Here is an 18,306-nt window from a genome sequence, read left to right on the forward strand (position 1 = left end):
AAGCCTACATATATCTGGAATAACCAGTTTGAGACAGAAAATGACGTTGCCACAAAGCAGGACAAATTTGTTGGACTTTGCAATTAATTCATATCTTGCACAATAATATACGCAAACCTTGCTTTCCCTTGCGTACTTCGCCCACTGTCAATCAATGTCAATTTTACCCCCCTTTCGTTAAATTGTTTCACCAATGTAGCCAGAGATTGCACCTTAATCGAACAGTATGAGAATGTTACAATATTCCTTGGCATAAATGGCAACGTCGATCTGCAGCGTTTACACACGCACAAGCTCGTTCTGCGCACATTCCGTATTGTCTGTCAGTCAACGACTACGTCGACGCTGTTCGAGAATACGCCTTGCAGGATTAGCTGTGCGTCTGTGGAGATTTTTGTGGGTCATGGGGGAAAGAGCAGGAGGTAAATAAAGAGACACGCGCTAATAAACACGGGTAAAGATTTACTTTCACACTCAGTAGCTTTGCTGGTGTCTTAATGTGCCAGCTATTTATTATTTTCAAAGTAGACAATTAGGAGAAGAGGATAGTAGGAAGGTCTACAGTCAGCAGTAGGTTGTGGTGAGTAGAACATTATGCTCTCAGTCGAATAATGGTCTGTCACATTTTTGTAGCTAACTGTTAACTTGCTAGCATTTGGTCATCAACATGCATTGTAGCAAACAGGTAGCTAGCCACGCAACTAGATAGCGTTCAATGTTTTACTGAATGTATTTTGCAATCTCAACGCTCTCTAACTAACCGTAATTAGCTAGCTACACCCACTAAACACTAAATACGTTAGCTAGCTAGCTAGCTGGCATACAGTACATATATTGTGTAAAGTCACTGTTTTATCGTTACAGTGCTAGTTGGGAGGACATGAATTTATGTAATGCGACCTTATACATCGAAAATTGGCTAAGACATGCCTCCCTCTTAACTTTTGTGCATGGACTATTGCCATGGTGTAGTAGGATGTGTGCGGTATAGTAGCTAGTTAGTGTAGTAGATAGTATCTATAGTACCTACTGCTATCTGATGGCAATGGTTCGCTTTATGGTGCTCTTTGAATTCTCAGCTGGTGGTTTTCAGGTAAAAGCATAGCAATGCTAACCTTATGTTTCAACATGACAAAGCATCATCCCTTCATCATAACATTTTCATGCACACAGTCTCAACTTGAGAAGCCAACTTATATTTTGCTGTAGAGCCAATATAGCTACAGCATGCTGTCATACAGTGCCAAGTATGACACATAACAATGAATACCTACCTACTAACTGAATTAAACTCCTGCACACTCACTCATTTTGGGGCCATACATATTCATTAAGACGGTCTCTTCTATCCACAGTATTGCACATCGTGTGTGTGTGTGTGACAGTGTTTATTAATATCTGTCTATAATCCTCTTACCAAGGCCCTAATCGTACAGCATCTGTTTGGGTCAGTGGAAAGAAATCCTTAAATCTAAACCCTAGTGTAGTTACTGGACCACCTGTGGACAGGGTACAGCCTTGTCTCCCCTTATTTTGGGGGGCAAGGTTACCTGCAGTTGTGTGTGTCTGGTTCTGTTCATTCTTGAATTGTAGTAAAATGGTGGAATGGGAAAGGGCTTAACTTCTCAGCTCTAGGACTGACTGCATTATAGAAATGGTCATAATTGTGTTTGTCTGAGAGGTTTAGTGAAGTTGAGTAGGCCACTATCTATGTACATCTGTTGTTGGCCTAGATAGTAGGTCTGCTATGTGAACAGCAGGTTTGTCTCTCTCTCCGACATTTGATTGCAGTGACACACTGTTGTGGGGGAGAGGACTGTGGATCGGGGAATATTACTACAGCTTTGCAGTAGAGGGAGTTGCATTGACTGTTGGTTGTCACCCTTGAATGTTTTCTGTCACTTAAAGGGCCAGGTGTGTATTTAAAGAGTGAGTTAGACTGAAAAGCCAGTTGGAAGAGTGAAAATGAAGCTCAAGGCTATTTTCATTCTTTGACTTCTTGCTACATTTTTGGTATCCTTGGAGGGCATCAGTCGTGTGTGTGTGTGTGTGTGTGTGTTAGTTAAAATCCAACAGATAGAGCATGTTAGATTAGGAGAGGACTATGATTCATTGGGCACCCGGGATGAGATTTCAATTTGGCCTGGCTAGCCCTTTCATCCTCAAATAGACCTCCATATATCTCAAACAGTTCTCTCCTGTTGCTTTGATTGATGTGAAAGGTTGAAAAGAGTGATGACGCACGTCCAAACACTGCACAGGAGCTGGAGAAAAGGATAGCCTAGCTGTAGTAGGAAGGTAAATGACTGCCCAACAGTGAGCGGACAGTCACATTTTTCTTATGTTTTTCTTGATACCGGTACGCCCTCTTTGTATTCAAATGGTTTATCCTGAGCTGTCTTGCATGGGACCATGAATAGTGTTGGTGCCGGTCTATCTCTGCTTAATAGCTCACATGTTTTGTCTTGTTAGGCACCTCAACAAATGCAGAAAGAGTCTGGCACCCAGGCAGGATCCTGAATGTGATATTATCAAACTGAGTAAATTAGATGTAAAATGTTTGGAATGTTAAAATAATTCCATCCATCATTTAATGGATAAGTCAATGTTTTTATTAACTTTTTCCTCTCTTCAGTTCTAAGGTGATCTGATTGGATACGCCGCTGCCCGCTGTTGCCATGGCGATGCGGGAGCTGGTGGAGGGGGAGTGTGGGGGAGCCAATCCTCTCATGAAGCTGACGGGTCATATGACCCAGGAGGGAGGAGCTTGGAGGCACAGGTCAACGCCCACTGTGAGTAATCACCTGTAGAAATTAGAATAAAGAATGTATGGAATATGTACTGTAATCCATGTTTTATGTTTTGTATATTATTAGTTTGTTATTGACCATGTTGCATTGAGAGTTATTTTTCCTGGTCAATGGTGGGGCCCATCCAGGGCTCTAAATGTAACATTTTCATTGGTAACACTGGTGCTCCCAAATTTTAAAAAAAGTTAGGAGCACGACATGAAATTTATGAGCACCAGAACTGAGATTTTAAAACAATGATTGAGATACAGCCTATATGAATTCTATCTACTTTAAGCACATGTTATGCCCTATAAATTAATATGTAACACTGTAAATACATTTATTATAAAAGTTCAAATGAAATTACTAAGTAATTTGTGGAATATTAGGTTTCTACATTGTTTAAAAGCACTATTTTCCTATTGAGATGCATTACATTTAAAATTGTACACTGTCTCTATAAAAACATCAGGTTTGTGATTTCTTTGATCTCCTGAAGAACCTATGCATTTTCCTTTCTTTCTGTGCCCCCAAATGTTTGGCTATACTGGTAAAGTTAACAGTTTATTAGCTAGCTAGCCAACGAGGTAACAAAGTGTAAACAAATGGTTTACGACATGCGAGTAGTTTTAAAATGGCCCCCAACATGGTTTCTGAATGTAAAATGTGGTCCCGGCGATTCGCTATAGGAAGATAAATGTTGTGCCTGTAATATGGGTCAGATCTTTTGACTTGGTCACGCCGTTTTAGCTGTAGTAGTGGAGCAACCATGACCTTGACAACTTAGACAAGATACTGCAACTTAGTTGTACTATAGCTTTCACAAATATATCTCACAGTATCACTTTCATCCCTCTTTTTCTCCTAGATTCCCCCTACACCCATTGAAATAGCAACAGAAGAAGAGGTCAGTCTCATATTACCTTCCCTGTCCTCTTGATTTGAACTGTTGTGCTCTGTCTACATATTCTGAAAAAAGGAATATGAAAGCACGTTTCATTCATGTGAGGTTTGTTAATCGTTATTGAATAGGCTAGCGTTTGATGACCTCTTCTGCATGTGTGTGTGTCCCAGTTGGTGAATGAGTTCATGCAGCAGGCGCCTCCACGGCCCCCTCACAGCTTCGACATGGGCCAGTTACTGGAGGAAATGCAGCAGATTGATCAGCAGAGCTACAGACAGGCTCCACAGAGAGGTACACACACAGCAGTAATAGTATACCCTATTATACTCTCCAACGCAGCAGAAGCAACACTATTAAAGATTTGCGGTGTGCCTGTCCAGCTGCCCGGCAGCACTTCCATATTGTTACCCCACAGGTTTTGGAACATACGTTGACACTTCAAGACACCTGTTTATTACGTTTTCCTGTCCCTTCCATCCAAGTACTTACACTGAAAAACACACTTTCTTTTACCAACGTGTGAAGAAAACAACACCCGTTCCCTCCTGTCCTGTCCGTAGCTCCGGGTGTGGCTGCGTTGGCCCTGTCTGGTGATTGGACGTCTGAGTTTCTGTCGGGAGCAGATGCCGCTGCCGCCGCCTCATCGGGGCAGGCGGGACTTGGAGACCCGGCCGACGCTGATTGGACCAGAGAGTTTATCACCGATGGCACAGGTACATTTTTTGGAATGTCAATGGTAGGCACAATTGCCAACCATTTGTTTGAATGTACTTTGTGGCCACAACTTCTAACATGTAGAGAAATAATCTGTATCTTACTCTCTTTCCCTTTCTCCCCTCTTTCTCTTCTCTTTCTCCTCTCTTTCTCAGATCCCGGGCGTTGGGCAGAGGAGTATCTGGAGCAGTCAGAGGAGAAGCTATGGCTCGGAGACCTGGGAGAGAGGGAGCAAGACTGGTAATAATGGAGAGACAGAGAAAAAGAGGAGAGCAAGGGACACGTAGATAGATACAGCGACATTTGGAGAAACCTTGAGAATGTTCCAGAGAAGATTGTGATGTTGAGCCGCTAAGTGTGTCTTAAAATCCTTGACGTCATCCTCTCAGAACTCTGTGTTGTTGCATTCACTTTATAAGGGCTTTGGCCGTAACATAGCTTTGTGCTAGTGAATTGAAGTCATTGCATAACTCTAAGTCAAGAAAGACAATTAAAGCCAGTAAATCCCGCACACAGGCTTTTAGTGTGTGTATGTAATGCGTTTACTCCGTAAGTAGCAGTCATTTAATTAGGTATTCAAAAGTGTCATTTGATTCCATCCTTATTGGATATGTATTGTGAAAAGAGACAATGCATTTAAATTCCAATATATTTACAAGGATACAGTGTGATTATGTAAAATGTACATGGTCTCTTTAACCCACTTGTTCTTTCAAATAATCACTGTTTGATACTCAGTTAGCTGTTTAAATTAACCCTTTGATGTTAATGTTTGTAAATCCAATAGGACGAAAGAGTACCTACCAGGAGACGAACTGAAGCAAACAGCCAATGAGCTGGTCGCAAAGGTCAATGACCCCAAGTTACAGAACACTGAGGTGTGTGTGTGTGTGTGTGTGTTATTTCCGTGTCGCGTGTGTTTCATACTTTTTTCTACATATCTATCCCCATACCCTTTCCCCATTCTTTGCCCATAGAAGTAATGTAGCTTTGCAATAACAGGATAATTGTAGTTGTAGCCGTTTCTTTTGAAGTGTTCAGTGAGACACACTTCTTTGTAGTCAATTAGACATCAAAATGTTTCATGGGAAAGCATTTTGTTGTGATGGACCGTAGTAGCATAGTGACTCTTTACAACCTGGCCTTCAGAACTGTTTGTGTGGTATCCAAGTCCTCTGTCATTATTTGGGATTTGGTTAAAGCACAAACTGATTTCATGACCAATCTAGGTCCATAAGCCATAATGGATATTGTGTCATTGTTATGTTGTTGTTGTGTTGCACTGTAGTTCCTGCGGTTCATTAGGCAGATTGGCGAGGGCAGTGTCACAGTGGAGGACAGAGCAGGCAAACAGCACACAGATAGAGCTCAGGCCAAGGAGGCTCAGAACTGGGCCTCCAACCTCAACCAGGTAGGACCCAACTTCCATTGAAGACACAAGGGGAAGGGTGCAACTGTCAACCTACAGGGAGCCATCTTGGCTCAAGCGTCCTCATTTTGTGCCTCATGACCCCCCCACATCCCAGTATTTGGTGCAGACTCCTGCAATTGTTATTAACTACATAACCAAGTGATGGCCATGAACTTTTCTGTATGTGAGCCTTGCACTAGGCTGTACAATGTATAATTTGGAAATGGTACGTGTAGAAATCATTTATTGTGGAAAAGAGAGCATTGTCCTTTCAATACATGTGATTTCTATCAGCCAACTTCTGCCAATGAAAATCATCATAGCTGTTCCCGTCTTGAATCAGACTTCCAGTTCCCCTTATCAGGTGAAGTCGTATGTTATTAAAACAGGGTTGTGGGAAATTATTTTTCAATTCCGGTAGGGGATTGAAAAATAATAATAGGCATTTTTGTATTGTTTTCATCATGAGTTGAATTCCAAGTCATTTCCTGAATTAGATCCCAGCCCTGGTGTATGTAGTCATAGGAGTTCTCATGGTTGCCCTTTTTAACTGTGACATCTATTTTTTCCCCCTTCAACCCTGCCGTGAACTCTTGGCTTTCCCCTCCTTCGATTAACAACACGCATTCATTTGTACCAAATTAAAACTCCTCCGTCCTCACCCCTCCCAAAACAAAAACCCAATGCCTCACGCCTGCGACAAAACAATCACGCCTCCCCCCGTTCTCCGCTCCCTGGTTGCCATAGTTCCTGGAGGAGACTGGGGGAGGGACTTTACCCTCGACAACCCAAGAGTGGGATCAGAAGATTGCCAAAGCTAAGGCTAAACAGGCACATCAATGGGCTTCTGTCGTCAAGCAGGTAGGACCCCTGACGCAATGGCAATACTGCCCAGTGGTTCCGCAACCGGCTTTCTGTCAAGAAAGTTGAGCTGATTATATTTTTCATCTGCCTTTTTTTGCGGCAGTTGGATGGCTGTTTTTAGTGGCAGAAGGTTGTGCCCACTGTAGTTTGTCCCGTAGTTTCTTAGCACTTTGTAAACCCAAGGAAGATGCATTGTTTTAGTAAAAATGGTAAAAATGACCTGCACTGAAGGTGTGTAAATTGTAGGGGAGAAAGGGAATGGGTGTGGTTCTCTGATGTTTTACTTCTTCCCATTCCTTTATCTTGTCTTCCACTCATCCTTCTTCCCTATCTTTTTCTGCTTCTCCTTCACTGTCACAACCTCAAAGTCCCACTTTAAGTGTTGTTATCGAGTTATGGACAACTTGGTGTCCACATCTGCCATTGCTACCTCTTCCTTCCTGTTCAGGTCTCAGTGGAGTCAGCAGAATCATGGGTAGATGAGTTTGCCACTGCAGGTCCAGATTTCCAGCAAGCTAAAGCTGCTGTGGAGGTAAGAGAGATACAGGACAATACAATAGGAAAGATAACAGAATAATTATCATAAATGTCTTTTTAAACATCTTCCAAATTGTATCTATCAAGAATAATTCCAGCCTATGTCCAAATCAATTCATTATGCCCTAATCTTCACATGACTGTGCAAGGGTGCAGCCATGGGTAGGCCTGGGAGGGCATAGGCCCACCCACTTGGGAGCAAGACCCACCTGCTGGGGAGCCAGGCTCAGCCAATCGGAAGGAGTTTTTCCCAACAAAAGGTCTTCTATTACAAACAGAAATAGTCCTCATCACTCCCTCAGACGATCCCGCAGGTGAAGAAGCCGAATGTGGAGGTCCTAGGCTGGCGTGGTTACGCGTGGTCTGCGGTTGTGAGGCCGGTTGGGCGCACTGCCAAATTCTCTAAAATGGCGTTGAAGGCTTATGGTAGAGAAATGAACATTCAATTATCTGGCAACAGCTCTGGTGGACATTCCTGCAGTCAGCATGCCAATTGCACGCTCCCTCAACTTGAGACATCTGTCGTGTTGTGTGACAAAACTGCACATTTTAGAGTGGCCTTTTATTGTCCCCAGCACAAGGTGCACCTGTGTAATGATCACGCTGTTTAATCAGCTTCTTGATAAGCCACACCTGTCAGGGGGATGGATTATCTTGGCAAAGGAGGGAGACGTACTCACTAACAGAGATGTAAACACATTTTGCACAACATTCGAAAGAAATAAGCTTTGTGCGTATGGAAAGGTTCTGGGATCTTTTATTTCAGCTCATGAAACATGGGACCAACACTACATGTTTTGTTTATATTTGTGTTCAGTATGTATTAAGCTCTTTACATATACAATATTGCACTAATAATGCCATTGCACATTTTCACTTCACACATCAGGTTTAAAGTACACTGTATATATAACCTTTATCAAAGTTCACATTGACCCTTGGGCATCCCATAAAAATAGTGGTTTGGACCAATGTTAATGTTAGGGGGTTTCCCACAGCAACTGATATGATGGAGATGCCCAGCAGCTCCATTTGTCCTCTGACTTTGACATTGTAACTGTTCCTCTGTATCAGAGCGACTTGGACTTCTGGGAGAAGCTGCAGCAGGAGTGGGAGGAGATGGCCAAGAGAGATGCAGAAAGTCACCCCTGGCTCTCCGATTTTGACCAGATGCTCAGTAGCTCCTACGACAAGGTACTTGACATAGCTTCCTATCCACCTGTGGAAGGGGAGTTGGAGGGCCAGTAGGAGGCACTTATCGTAAGAGATGGGGTGTTAACCCCGGTGTCCATGGCCGCCTAATCATCCGCAGCTTCCAACTGGCTCATGTATCCCACCTCCTCTCCCCTCTAACTCTTCCCCAGGTTGTTGCTGTAATCGAGAAAGTGTTCTCAGTCAACTTACCTGGTTAAAATAAGGGTTTGTTTTTAGTTAAGGATAAGTTTTGCCTTTCAGATCACAATGAATAAGTTCAGCATTTCTACCTGTCCAGGCTAAAAAAAAATCTGCCTTGTCTTGTCTGCTAAGTTGCTGTTCATGATTCAACTCTCTCTCTCTTTCCTCCTCCCTTTCTTTCTCTTTCCCTCCGTCGCTCTCTCACCCCCTCCAGGGGTACCAGTTTGAGGAGGACAACCCGTACATGTCCCACCAGGACCCCCTTGCTGAGGGGGTGAGGAGGATGGAGGCAGGGGACATCCCCGGGGCCGTGCGCCTGTTTGAGAGCGCCGTACAGAGAGAACCAGACAACCAGCTGGTGAGACACTCATTAATTACTAATTAATAACTCCGATATAATATTATCTCAAGGTGAAATTATTTCTGGATAACAAGCGCTGGCGACTAAGGGGATTCTTTCCTACCCTGCTAGCATTAGGTGGGTGAAGAGGTAAGAGAACTAAGCACTCTCTTTTTTTTTCCCCCGCTTCTTTTTTTTAGGCATGGCAATATCTGGGAACCTGTCAGGCAGAGAACGAACAAGAGTTTGCAGCCATCAGTGCCCTCCGCAGGTAAAGAGATGGAATAGCAGCCTCACTGACTGGAGAGAAGTCCCAAGTGTGTCCCAAGTGGCACCATATTCAAATCAAAATCAAATCAAATGTATTTATATAGCCCTTCGTACATCAGCTGATATCTCAAAGTGCTGTACAGAAACCCAGCCTAAAACCCCAAACAGCAAGCAATGCAGGTGTAGAAGCACAGTGGCTAGGAAAAACTCCCTAGAAAGGCCAAAACCTAGGAAGAAACCTAGAGAGGAACCAGGCTATGTGGGGTGGCCAGTCCTCTTCTGGCTGTGCCGGGTGGAGATTATAACAGAACATGGCCAAGATGTTCAAATGTTCATAAATGACCAGCATGGTCCAATAATAATAAGGCAGAACAGTTGAAACTGGAGCAGCAGCACGGCCAGGTGGCCTGGGGACATCAAGGAGTCATCATGTCAGGGAGTCATCATGTCAGGTAGTCCTGAGGCATGGGCCTAGGGCTCAGGTCCTCCGAGAGAGAGAAAGAAAGAGAGAATTAGAGAGAGCACACTTAAATTCACAGGACACCGAATAGGACAGGAGAAGTACTCCAGATATAACAAACTGACCCTAGCCCCCCGACACATAAACTACTGCAGCATAAATACTGGAGGCTGAGACAGGAGGGGTCAGGAGACACTGTGGCCCCATCCGAGGACACCCCCGGACAGGGCCAAACAAGAAGGATATAACCCCACCCACTTTGCCAAAGCACAGCCCCCCACACCACTAGAGGGATATCTTCAACCACCAACTTACCATCCTGAGACAAGGCAGAGTATAGCCCACAAAGATCTCCGCCACAGCACAACCCAAGGGGGGGCGCCAACCCAGATATCTTCAGTTTCTTGGCAATTTCTTGCATGGAATAGCCTTAATTTCTCAGAACAACAATAGACTGACGAGTTTCAGAAGAAAGGTCTTGTTTCTGGCCATTTTGAGCCTGTAATCAAACCTACAAATGCTGATCCTCCAGATACTCAACTAGTCTAAAGAAGGACAGTTTTATTGCTTCTTTATCAGCAACACAGTTTTCAGCTGTGCTAACATAACTGCTAACATAATTGCAAAAGGGTTTTCTAATGATCAATTAGCCTTATAAAATTATAAACTTGGATTAGCTAACAACGTGCTATTGGACACAGGAGTGATGGTTGCTGATAATGGGCCTCTGTACACCTATGTAGATCAGCTGTTTTCAGCTACAATAATGTTTACAACATTAACAATATCTACACTGTATTTCTGATCAATTTGAAAAAATTTGCTTTTCTTTCAAAAACAAGGAAATTTTTAAGTGACCCCAAACTTTTGAACTTTTGGCTTGTATGTTTGACACCCCTGACATAGAGAATAAGGGTGCCGTTTGGGACGTAGTTTCCTGTGTGACATGTTTTATGTGTGGCTTAAATACATAGATGCTATGATAAGCATGAACTTGGGTGCAAAATAGGAAGTCCTTGAAGTTACATGATGCCTGTGACGACTTGTTGGCTGACAACATTTTCTCGGGTTCTCACCTTTCTCTCCTTTTTTTTCTCTCTGTCTCTTGCTCGCTCTTCTTCTCTCGCCGTTAGATGCATAGAGTTGAAGAAGGACAACCTGACCGCTCTGATGGCACTGGCCGTCAGTTTCACCAACGAATCGCTGCACAGGCAGGCCTGTGAGACCCTTCGCGACTGGCTGAGGCACAACCCCGCGTACCGGCCAGTCCTGGAGCAGAGTGAACGGGAGCGAGAGAAGGACGGCGGGACCAGAGAGCGGGAGAGATTTGGCTCACTGCTGCCAGAGTGAGTGGACCTTTTTCATTGTGTACAAATTTGGTGTGCATGTATATTCAAAATGGTACTTAGAACTCCTAATGAATATAACACAAAATGAAATGCTAAATATGCAATACAGGACGTTCTCCTGTATTTTCTCATGTTACGAAAACATGGATTCTATCTGTTGGTTTAAAATATTACACTTGTTAAATCTTCTCCCTTCTCTGTTTTCCCCATCTCTGTGCCTCCCTCCTTCCTCCCCCACTCTCAGTTCTTTGTTTACAGAGGTGCAGTCCCTGTTCCTCAGTGCGGCGAACTCTGACCCCGCCCGCGTCGACCCCCAGCTACAGTGTGGCCTGGGAGTCCTCTTCAATCTGAGCGGGGAGTATGACAAGGCCGTGGACTGTTTCACAGCAGCCCTCTCTGTCACACCACAGGTACGCTAGTAGGTTATCCACTTCACAGCAGTAACTCTTACCAATCTGTGGTTCATGTGTGTTTGGAGAATAGACACACTAGATTATGATTTGCCAAATTTTATTTAAACAGCATAAAGTTGATGAATTCAAACGTGTTCAAATACTTGCATCCTTCCTTGCTTGCTTCCTTGAAGTAATTTCTGATCTGTATGCTAATCGTTACCTGAAAGCAATTGGTTCCATCCCATTGTAAAAAAATCTTGTGATCCACCTTTGATTTTCTTTTCAGACGGTGGGTTACAGGTGCAAAAACAAAGAAATGCATACAAAGATAACCCCTTCCCATCCAGCAACCAAAGTTGCCTATCAGTCCCCCTCCCACTTATCCATCCCTTGAGTCACCCCTTACATTCCCGCCAATCACCCCCAGCCCTCTCCCAAGACGACCAGAGACCCCCTCCTCCGTATCACCCTTTCCCTGTGGGCCTGAAAGCAAAGAAAGTAACAAAAGTTCAAATAGAAGTCCTGCTGCAAACAGTTTGAGGCTGCCCAAGTCAAGGAACAATTGAGGCCTGGACAAATATATATATTTAATTAGTTTGTATGTATGTGTGGGGCTTTAGCTGAGATTGTTCTTTAGAGAGTCAAGTATATTTGTCCAGGCCTCAATTGTTCCTTGATTTGCACTATTCATTCTCACGGTCGATAATTCTGTTTATAACTTCTAATAGTAACTTTATCCACTGGTTAAATGCAAGAGAGTGAGGTGGTTGCCATCTTTAAGCCAACATTTGTTTCGCAGCAGTGCTGCCTGCCAGCAGTAATCTTCTCTGACTGATTGAGATATTCAAGGGGCTATCATCGTTAAGTAACGTAATAGATGCAAAGCATTGAATATTTAAATTCAGAAGCATTTAACTGCAGGGCACTCCTCCCACATCATGTGAAGGAATGTGCCTACCTGATTTAGGGGACACAGTGAACAGTTGAGAGTTGGGGGCCAATTTCATCGTAAAATGTTTTCTTGGTGTTAAACACAGTCTGTGAACAAACTTAAAATGTAAAAATGGATGGTTCGGATTATGGGATGCCAAGGTCATATTTTTCCATATTCTGTTCCAGTTAGAGGGTTGTTCAGATTCAATTAGATCTGTGGACCATACCTCATTGTTTTAATCATAGACCGTCAAATACTTAAAGGAAGGAAGGAGGGAGACTGGGGGGATGCATTTTTAGGTATTCCAAAAGGGTCTATTACTTTCCTCCTCTTCAAACGGTATGTCTACCTCCCCTTTTTAACTTTCCCTATTCCTACTTTTTTTCTCTCTGAAACTACCCCTCCCTAGTCTCATGTAGCATTTACCCCCCTCTGCTTTTGTTCTGTGATTGTCCTTCCTTTTTCACAGATACTTAACTACCCCCTCTTGAACTATTTTACTCAGCTCACCTTTTGTGGCAATGAGCAGATGTACTCTCTCTCTTTCTCACTCTTGTCTTTACCGGCTGTGCTGGGGAGTCTGAGGTGGGCTGTTCTCCCTCATCCAGACAGCTGTCTCTCTCCTCCTTCAGCTCCCTGGGTCTTGTTCAGCGGGTATTGTTGTGCTGGTCTGTTGTCTGGGTCTTTGCTGTCTCGAGTGTTCTGAACAGCTCGATACAGCAAAGAGCTGCGCCAGCTTCGTCTCCAGCTTGGCGCATTTCTCCCTCGGATCAACGCGGGAGCAGTGCATTTGTGGGACCTGGGTTTGCTCAGGGCTGGGGGGGACACACTCCTCATGGGGCTGCTCGTCTATGGGGTGGGGATGTGGTCCAAGGATGAGCTTCTTATGCTCTCTCTCTTTGATCTTGTAGAAGTCCTGCTGCAAACGGTTTGAGGCTGCCCTGCACCAATACTGTTCCAGATCTGTACAGGTTGACATGACCTTTGTCAGTGTCAGGGTCTTCTTTGTCCATTATTCTTAGTTTCCACCCTTTGCTCATACTCTTTCTTAACAGAATGGTAGTGTGCTCGTATAGCACTGTGCCATGCAAGGGGATGGTCTGTGAGGAAAATTAAGTTCATGAGCCCCGGTTTGTAAGAGTCAGCAAATAAGTAAGTAGGTTTGTCCAAAATCAAGTTTTTTTTGTGGTTTTTTTTGTTGTTGGTGTTTACGTAATGCAGAGGGTAGTTTTCTGTATAAGTCCGTGTGAGAAACTCAATGTATCCAACACTAATTCAGGAGCTCATGACCTCTGTCTGTTTCCCTCTCTCTCAGGACTACCTGCTGTGGAATAAACTGGGCGCTACCCTGGCCAATGGAAGCCGCTCAGAGGAGGCTGTTGCCGCCTACAGGAGGGCGCTGGAACTGCAGCCAGGCTTCATCCGCAGTCGGTACAACCTGGGAATCAGTTGTGTCAACCTAGGAGCCCACAGGTGAGAGGGAGAGCCTTTTGTGGCCAGAGATACAAAATGGTGCAAGAACAAAATTCACACAATACATTTTCTTAAATAATATTTGATCAAAACCACCTAAAACACTGCACTTTCTTATGTTCATCAAAGGTAAGTTGTAGATTCAGGTCATACCAGGAGTAGAAATTTGGACTTTATAAAATGTATTGACTTTGTTCACAATATAATTATTTTTGCCTTAATACAAATCTATTGAATGCACCACAATGACAATTTCAAGTTGACCCCTATTCTCTTCCTGGTTTACAGAGAGGCCGTGGAGCACTTCCTGGAAGCCCTGTCCCTGCAGCGGCAGGCATCGGGGGAGGGCGAGACGGTCAGTGCCAGCCGGGCCCCAGGGGGTGCCGCGGCCACCATGATGTCCGACAACATCTGGTCCACCCTGCGCATGGCCTTAAGCATGATGGGAGAGAGCTCGCTATACGCGGCGGCCGACCGGCGAGACCTCGACACGCTGCTCTCCTACTTCTGTCAGAGGGAGGGGGAATGAAGGTGTGGGAGGGCCGCGGGGGGGAGAGGGGCAGGAGGAGAATTGATAGTGTGTGAGTGCGCACTTAGGGGAGGAAGGTGTCTGGGAGAGTTGGAGAGCGAGAGGTTCTGTCCCCAAACAACCCCCTAGCCCTAACCCTATAGGCACTTCATATAAACCTGAAATTATTGGATAAGTATAAACAACATGGAAGTAGCTCCATTTGTAGAATTTCTGCCATCTTGCTTATAACTACCAGGGTTGGGGTCAGTTTACTTCCTGAATTGAAATGGAACTGACACCAACCCTGATACCTATCCAATCCTTTCAGGAAGAGAGGTAGGATGATGTGTAACAAGGGGAGAGTTGGCCGAAAGGGAGGAGAGGTGAGAAGGACATTTTGATGTGTCTCAGCAACCAAGGGAAATGCACCGTATATACCAGGTGTATTGAATACATACTATTTCCTCCCCTGATCACTCTGACATAGCCTGGTTTCCAGTTGGTTCCTACTTTTTTCATTATCATGTTTGACACAAAGCAGAAACAGACTGGCACCCAGGCTAGTTCCCAGATGTCTGGTTAGTTACCCTCTGTCCTCAGCAACTGGTGCAGGGATGTTCTTGTGTTCCTCATAATCCGAGGCATCGTCATGCCTATTGAAACTGAGGAGTCACGTGACTCCCTTAGTTTCATTCAGCCCTATGAACCATGGAATGCATACATTGGATACTAGTGAAAAGTTTGCACCTTATGTTTTCCAGAGGGAATAAAACACAGATGTGGTAAAGCAAAATATCAAGTTGAGATGAATGTTCCTATAATGTAAAGAAAAGATAGGATCTTGTTTGTTTGGAGGATCTTTGTTTTTCCTTTTTTTATTCCCCCTTGAAAATATGACGTTCAAACATTGTAAAGCTGGCTTACTGATTCCGAATCAATTGCTGAAGGTTAAAAGAGACCATTACAGTAATATAGATATCTGGCTTTGGAGCTTTTCTCTCGTTATTTTAGAGAATGAATTATACTTGTACTCAGTCCAATCATTGACATCAATCAATGAAGTACTCAAGAGAAATGAGACTGCTGACATGAGTTGTACACACCAGAGTTGTATTCGCTAGTAGTAACCCAATGGAAGCAAAAGGGGAGGGACCTACCTGAATTTGTCCAATAAGAAACACTTGTTTTCATTTTCTATTGCTACTGTGTGGAAGAATGAATATGACTCGGCTTTGGACAGAGGATGACATCAGTGTGAAGGGGATGGTATACCGAAAGAGGTGTACAAAGACCTCTTTAGGTGTCTTTGCACTTCTTCCCACCCTCAACCATTCTTTCTTCAGACAAATGCCCTTGTTGTAAAAATAATTAGCTTAATTGTAAAATAATGCTTTTTTTGCCATATTGTCTGTAATATAATTATTGTACTGTTTTCAAAATAGTTAACCATACTGTAATGATTAATATGATATTCAGCAATAAAGCTCTGACTCTACAAATGCTCTCATTGATTAGGCCTACTCTTCATGTTTAAAAGGGTAGTATTTCCCATATTTGTATTTTCCTTGGCCAGTTGCAGGATAGCAGACCCAAACAGACCCAGGATTGGGCTGCTTTTACAGCACGAAAAAGCAAATGTTCAATGCAGTTTGTTTATTCAGCCAAGAGTATCTGCTACAGGGACTACTTTAAATTGCACATATCCAGCTCTTTCTATGAATAGTAAGTAGCATACTACAAGTGGACAAGTACTTGTAAGTACAAAGGGGTTTAGGCGGGGCATGTACTTTCACATACGTATTCACAAGGAAAGTATTCGGCTTTCAAATACACTATACAAAGTATGTGGACACCCTTTCAAATGAGTTGATTTGGCTATTTAAGCCACACACGTTGCTGACAGGTGTATAAAGTTGAGCACACAGCCATGCAATCGCCATAGACAAACATTGGCAGTGGAATGGCCTTACTGAAGAGCTCAGTGACTTTCAATGTGGCACCATCATAGGATGCCCCCTTTCCAACAAGTCAGTTTGTCAAATTTCTGCCCTGCTAGACCTGCCCCGGTCAACTGTAAGTACTGTTATTGTGAAGTGGAAATGTCTAGGAGCAACAACGGCTGAGCCAGGAAGTGGTAGGCCACACAAGCTCATAGAACGGGACTGCTGAGGGCTGAAGCACGTAATGTGTAAAAATTGTCTGTCCTTGGTTGCAACACTCACTACTGAGTTCCAAACTGCCTCTGGAAGCAACGTCGGCACGAACTGTTCGTTGGGAGCTTCATGAAATGGGTCTCCATGGCCGAGCAGCTGCACACAAGCCTAAGATCACTGTGTGTAATGCCAAGCGTCGGCTGGAGTGACGTCAACCTCGCCACCATTGGACTCTGGAGCAGAAGAAACATTTTCTGGCTTGATGAATCACGCTTCCCCATCTGGCAGTCCGTCGGATGAATCTGGGTTTGATGGATCCCAAGAGAATGCTACCTGCCCCAATGCATAGTGCCAACTGTAAAGTTTGGTGGAAGAGGAACAATGGTCTGGGAATGATTTTCAGGGTTTCGAGCTAGGCCCCTTAGTGAAAGGAAATCATAACGCTACAGCAATCAATGACATTCTAGACAATTCTGTGCTTCCAACTTTGTGGCAACAGTTTGGGGAAGGCCCTTTCCTGTTTCAGCATGACAAATGCCCCCCATTGAAAAAGCGAGGTCCATAGAGAAATGGTTTGTCGAGATCGGTGTGTAAGAACTTGACTGGCCTGCACAGAGCCCTGACCTCAACCCCATCGAACACCTTTGGGATGAATTGGAATGGCAATTGCGAGCCAGGCTTAATCGCCTAACATCAGTGCCTGACCTCACTAATGCTCTTTTGGCTGAATGGAAGCAAGTCCCTGCAGCAATGTTCCAACATCTAGTGGAACGCCTTCTCAGAAGAGTGGAGGCTGTTATAGCAGCAAAGGGGGACCAACTCCATATTAATGCCCATGATTTTGGAATGAGATGTTCAACGAGCAGGTGTCCACATTCTTTTGGTCATGTAGTGTAAATTGCATTGCCCAACATTGACAATTATCAAACAAAAGATCAAGTTCAAATGTATGCCTGCGATTTCTATCTACCAATGAAAATCATCATAGCTGTTCTCATCTTCAATCAGACTTCCAGTTCCCCTTGTCAAGTGAAGTCATACCGTAAATTTTTTAACAGAGTTGGTGCAAATTATTTTCAATTTAGGCTACATGATGATATTATGATGGATGACAGCGAGAATATTTGTATTTGTGAAACGCAGTCAATCATCGCTCATGTCACCAGAATAAGATCCCGACATTTATTGGAAAGGCGTATCAAGATCACCGTGCACTTTCACCACCCTGTGAAATTCATAACTTTTCAGCTGTAGCCTAATAAACTGCATGCTTTCCTTAGTCATAGTGGGAGGACCACACAACATATCATCGTATGACTCGATATGATTGTTATTATATCAATATTTGCGCATAAAGGCGTTTCCACCACCATTCCAAGATCCCACCATGTCAAACTAAGAAATTATCTGTCAGCAGCAAATGCATTTATACAATTGTATCGAAAATCCTGTTTCCGTTACAGCTGTCTTGATTTTTTTTATTCGGTATGACTTCACAATACTCACATAAAAACTGTAGATGGAAATGTAGTTATTGACAGTATTTCCCTAATTTTCTTGGCCAGTTGCGTTAGAGGAGACCCAAATAGGACAAAACATACTCAGGATTAGGCTGTTTTTACAGCACAAAACAGCAAATGGTAAATGCAGTTACTAGTATCTGCTGCAAGGACTACTTTGTATATAACTTTATGGGTTTATATACACATCATTGAACTTGACTTATCTATAGGTTTTGCACAGATACAGTATTTTGCTATGGGCTGTTTCTATGGGTAGAGCACAACCAAACATGTTCCCATTC

General features: G+C 43.7%; 1 protein-coding gene across 5 annotated transcripts; it reads left to right on the forward strand.

The window, feature by feature from the left end:
- Positions 1-360: 360 nt before the first annotated feature.
- LOC139394279 (peroxisomal targeting signal 1 receptor-like) lies at positions 361-15,848 on the forward strand. 5 transcript variants are annotated; one of them, XM_071142309.1, is made up of 17 exons: positions 381-580; positions 2,636-2,792; positions 3,661-3,699; positions 3,867-3,987; positions 4,257-4,409; positions 4,566-4,650; positions 5,198-5,288; positions 5,699-5,821; positions 6,569-6,682; positions 7,134-7,217; positions 8,297-8,416; positions 8,832-8,975; positions 9,158-9,228; positions 10,821-11,033; positions 11,281-11,446; positions 13,681-13,838; positions 14,127-15,848. In XM_071142309.1, the coding sequence occupies exons 2-17, from the start codon at positions 2,679-2,681 to the stop codon at positions 14,365-14,367; spliced, it is 2,037 nt and encodes a 678-aa protein (XP_070998410.1). In that variant the 5' UTR covers positions 381-580; positions 2,636-2,678; the 3' UTR covers positions 14,368-15,848. The 5 variants fall into 5 exon arrangements, with proteins under 5 accessions (XP_070998417.1, XP_070998433.1, XP_070998441.1 ...); XM_071142316.1 differs by lacking the exon at positions 6,569-6,682 and having other exon boundaries at positions 361-580; XM_071142323.1 differs by lacking the exon at positions 5,699-5,821.
- The last annotated feature ends 2,458 nt before the right edge of the window (positions 15,849-18,306 follow it).

The sequence above is a fragment of the Oncorhynchus clarkii genome, chromosome 3, assembly GCF_045791955.1.
Source record: "Oncorhynchus clarkii lewisi isolate Uvic-CL-2024 chromosome 3, UVic_Ocla_1.0, whole genome shotgun sequence".
Taxonomy (NCBI): domain Eukaryota; kingdom Metazoa; phylum Chordata; class Actinopteri; order Salmoniformes; family Salmonidae; genus Oncorhynchus; species Oncorhynchus clarkii.

Excerpts from the sequence above, each read along its gene's own strand:
- LOC139394279 (XM_071142309.1), top strand. The coding sequence starts at position 2,679 with ATGGCGATGCGGGAGCTGGTGGAGGGGGAGTGTGGGGGAGCCAATCCT. Across the intron at positions 6,683-7,133 it reads GGGCTTCTGTCGTCAAGCAG|GTCTCAGTGGAGTCAGCAGA; the intron begins GTAGGACCCCTG and ends CTTCCTGTTCAG. Across the intron at positions 8,417-8,831 it reads TCAGTAGCTCCTACGACAAG|GGGTACCAGTTTGAGGAGGA; the intron begins GTACTTGACATA and ends CACCCCCTCCAG.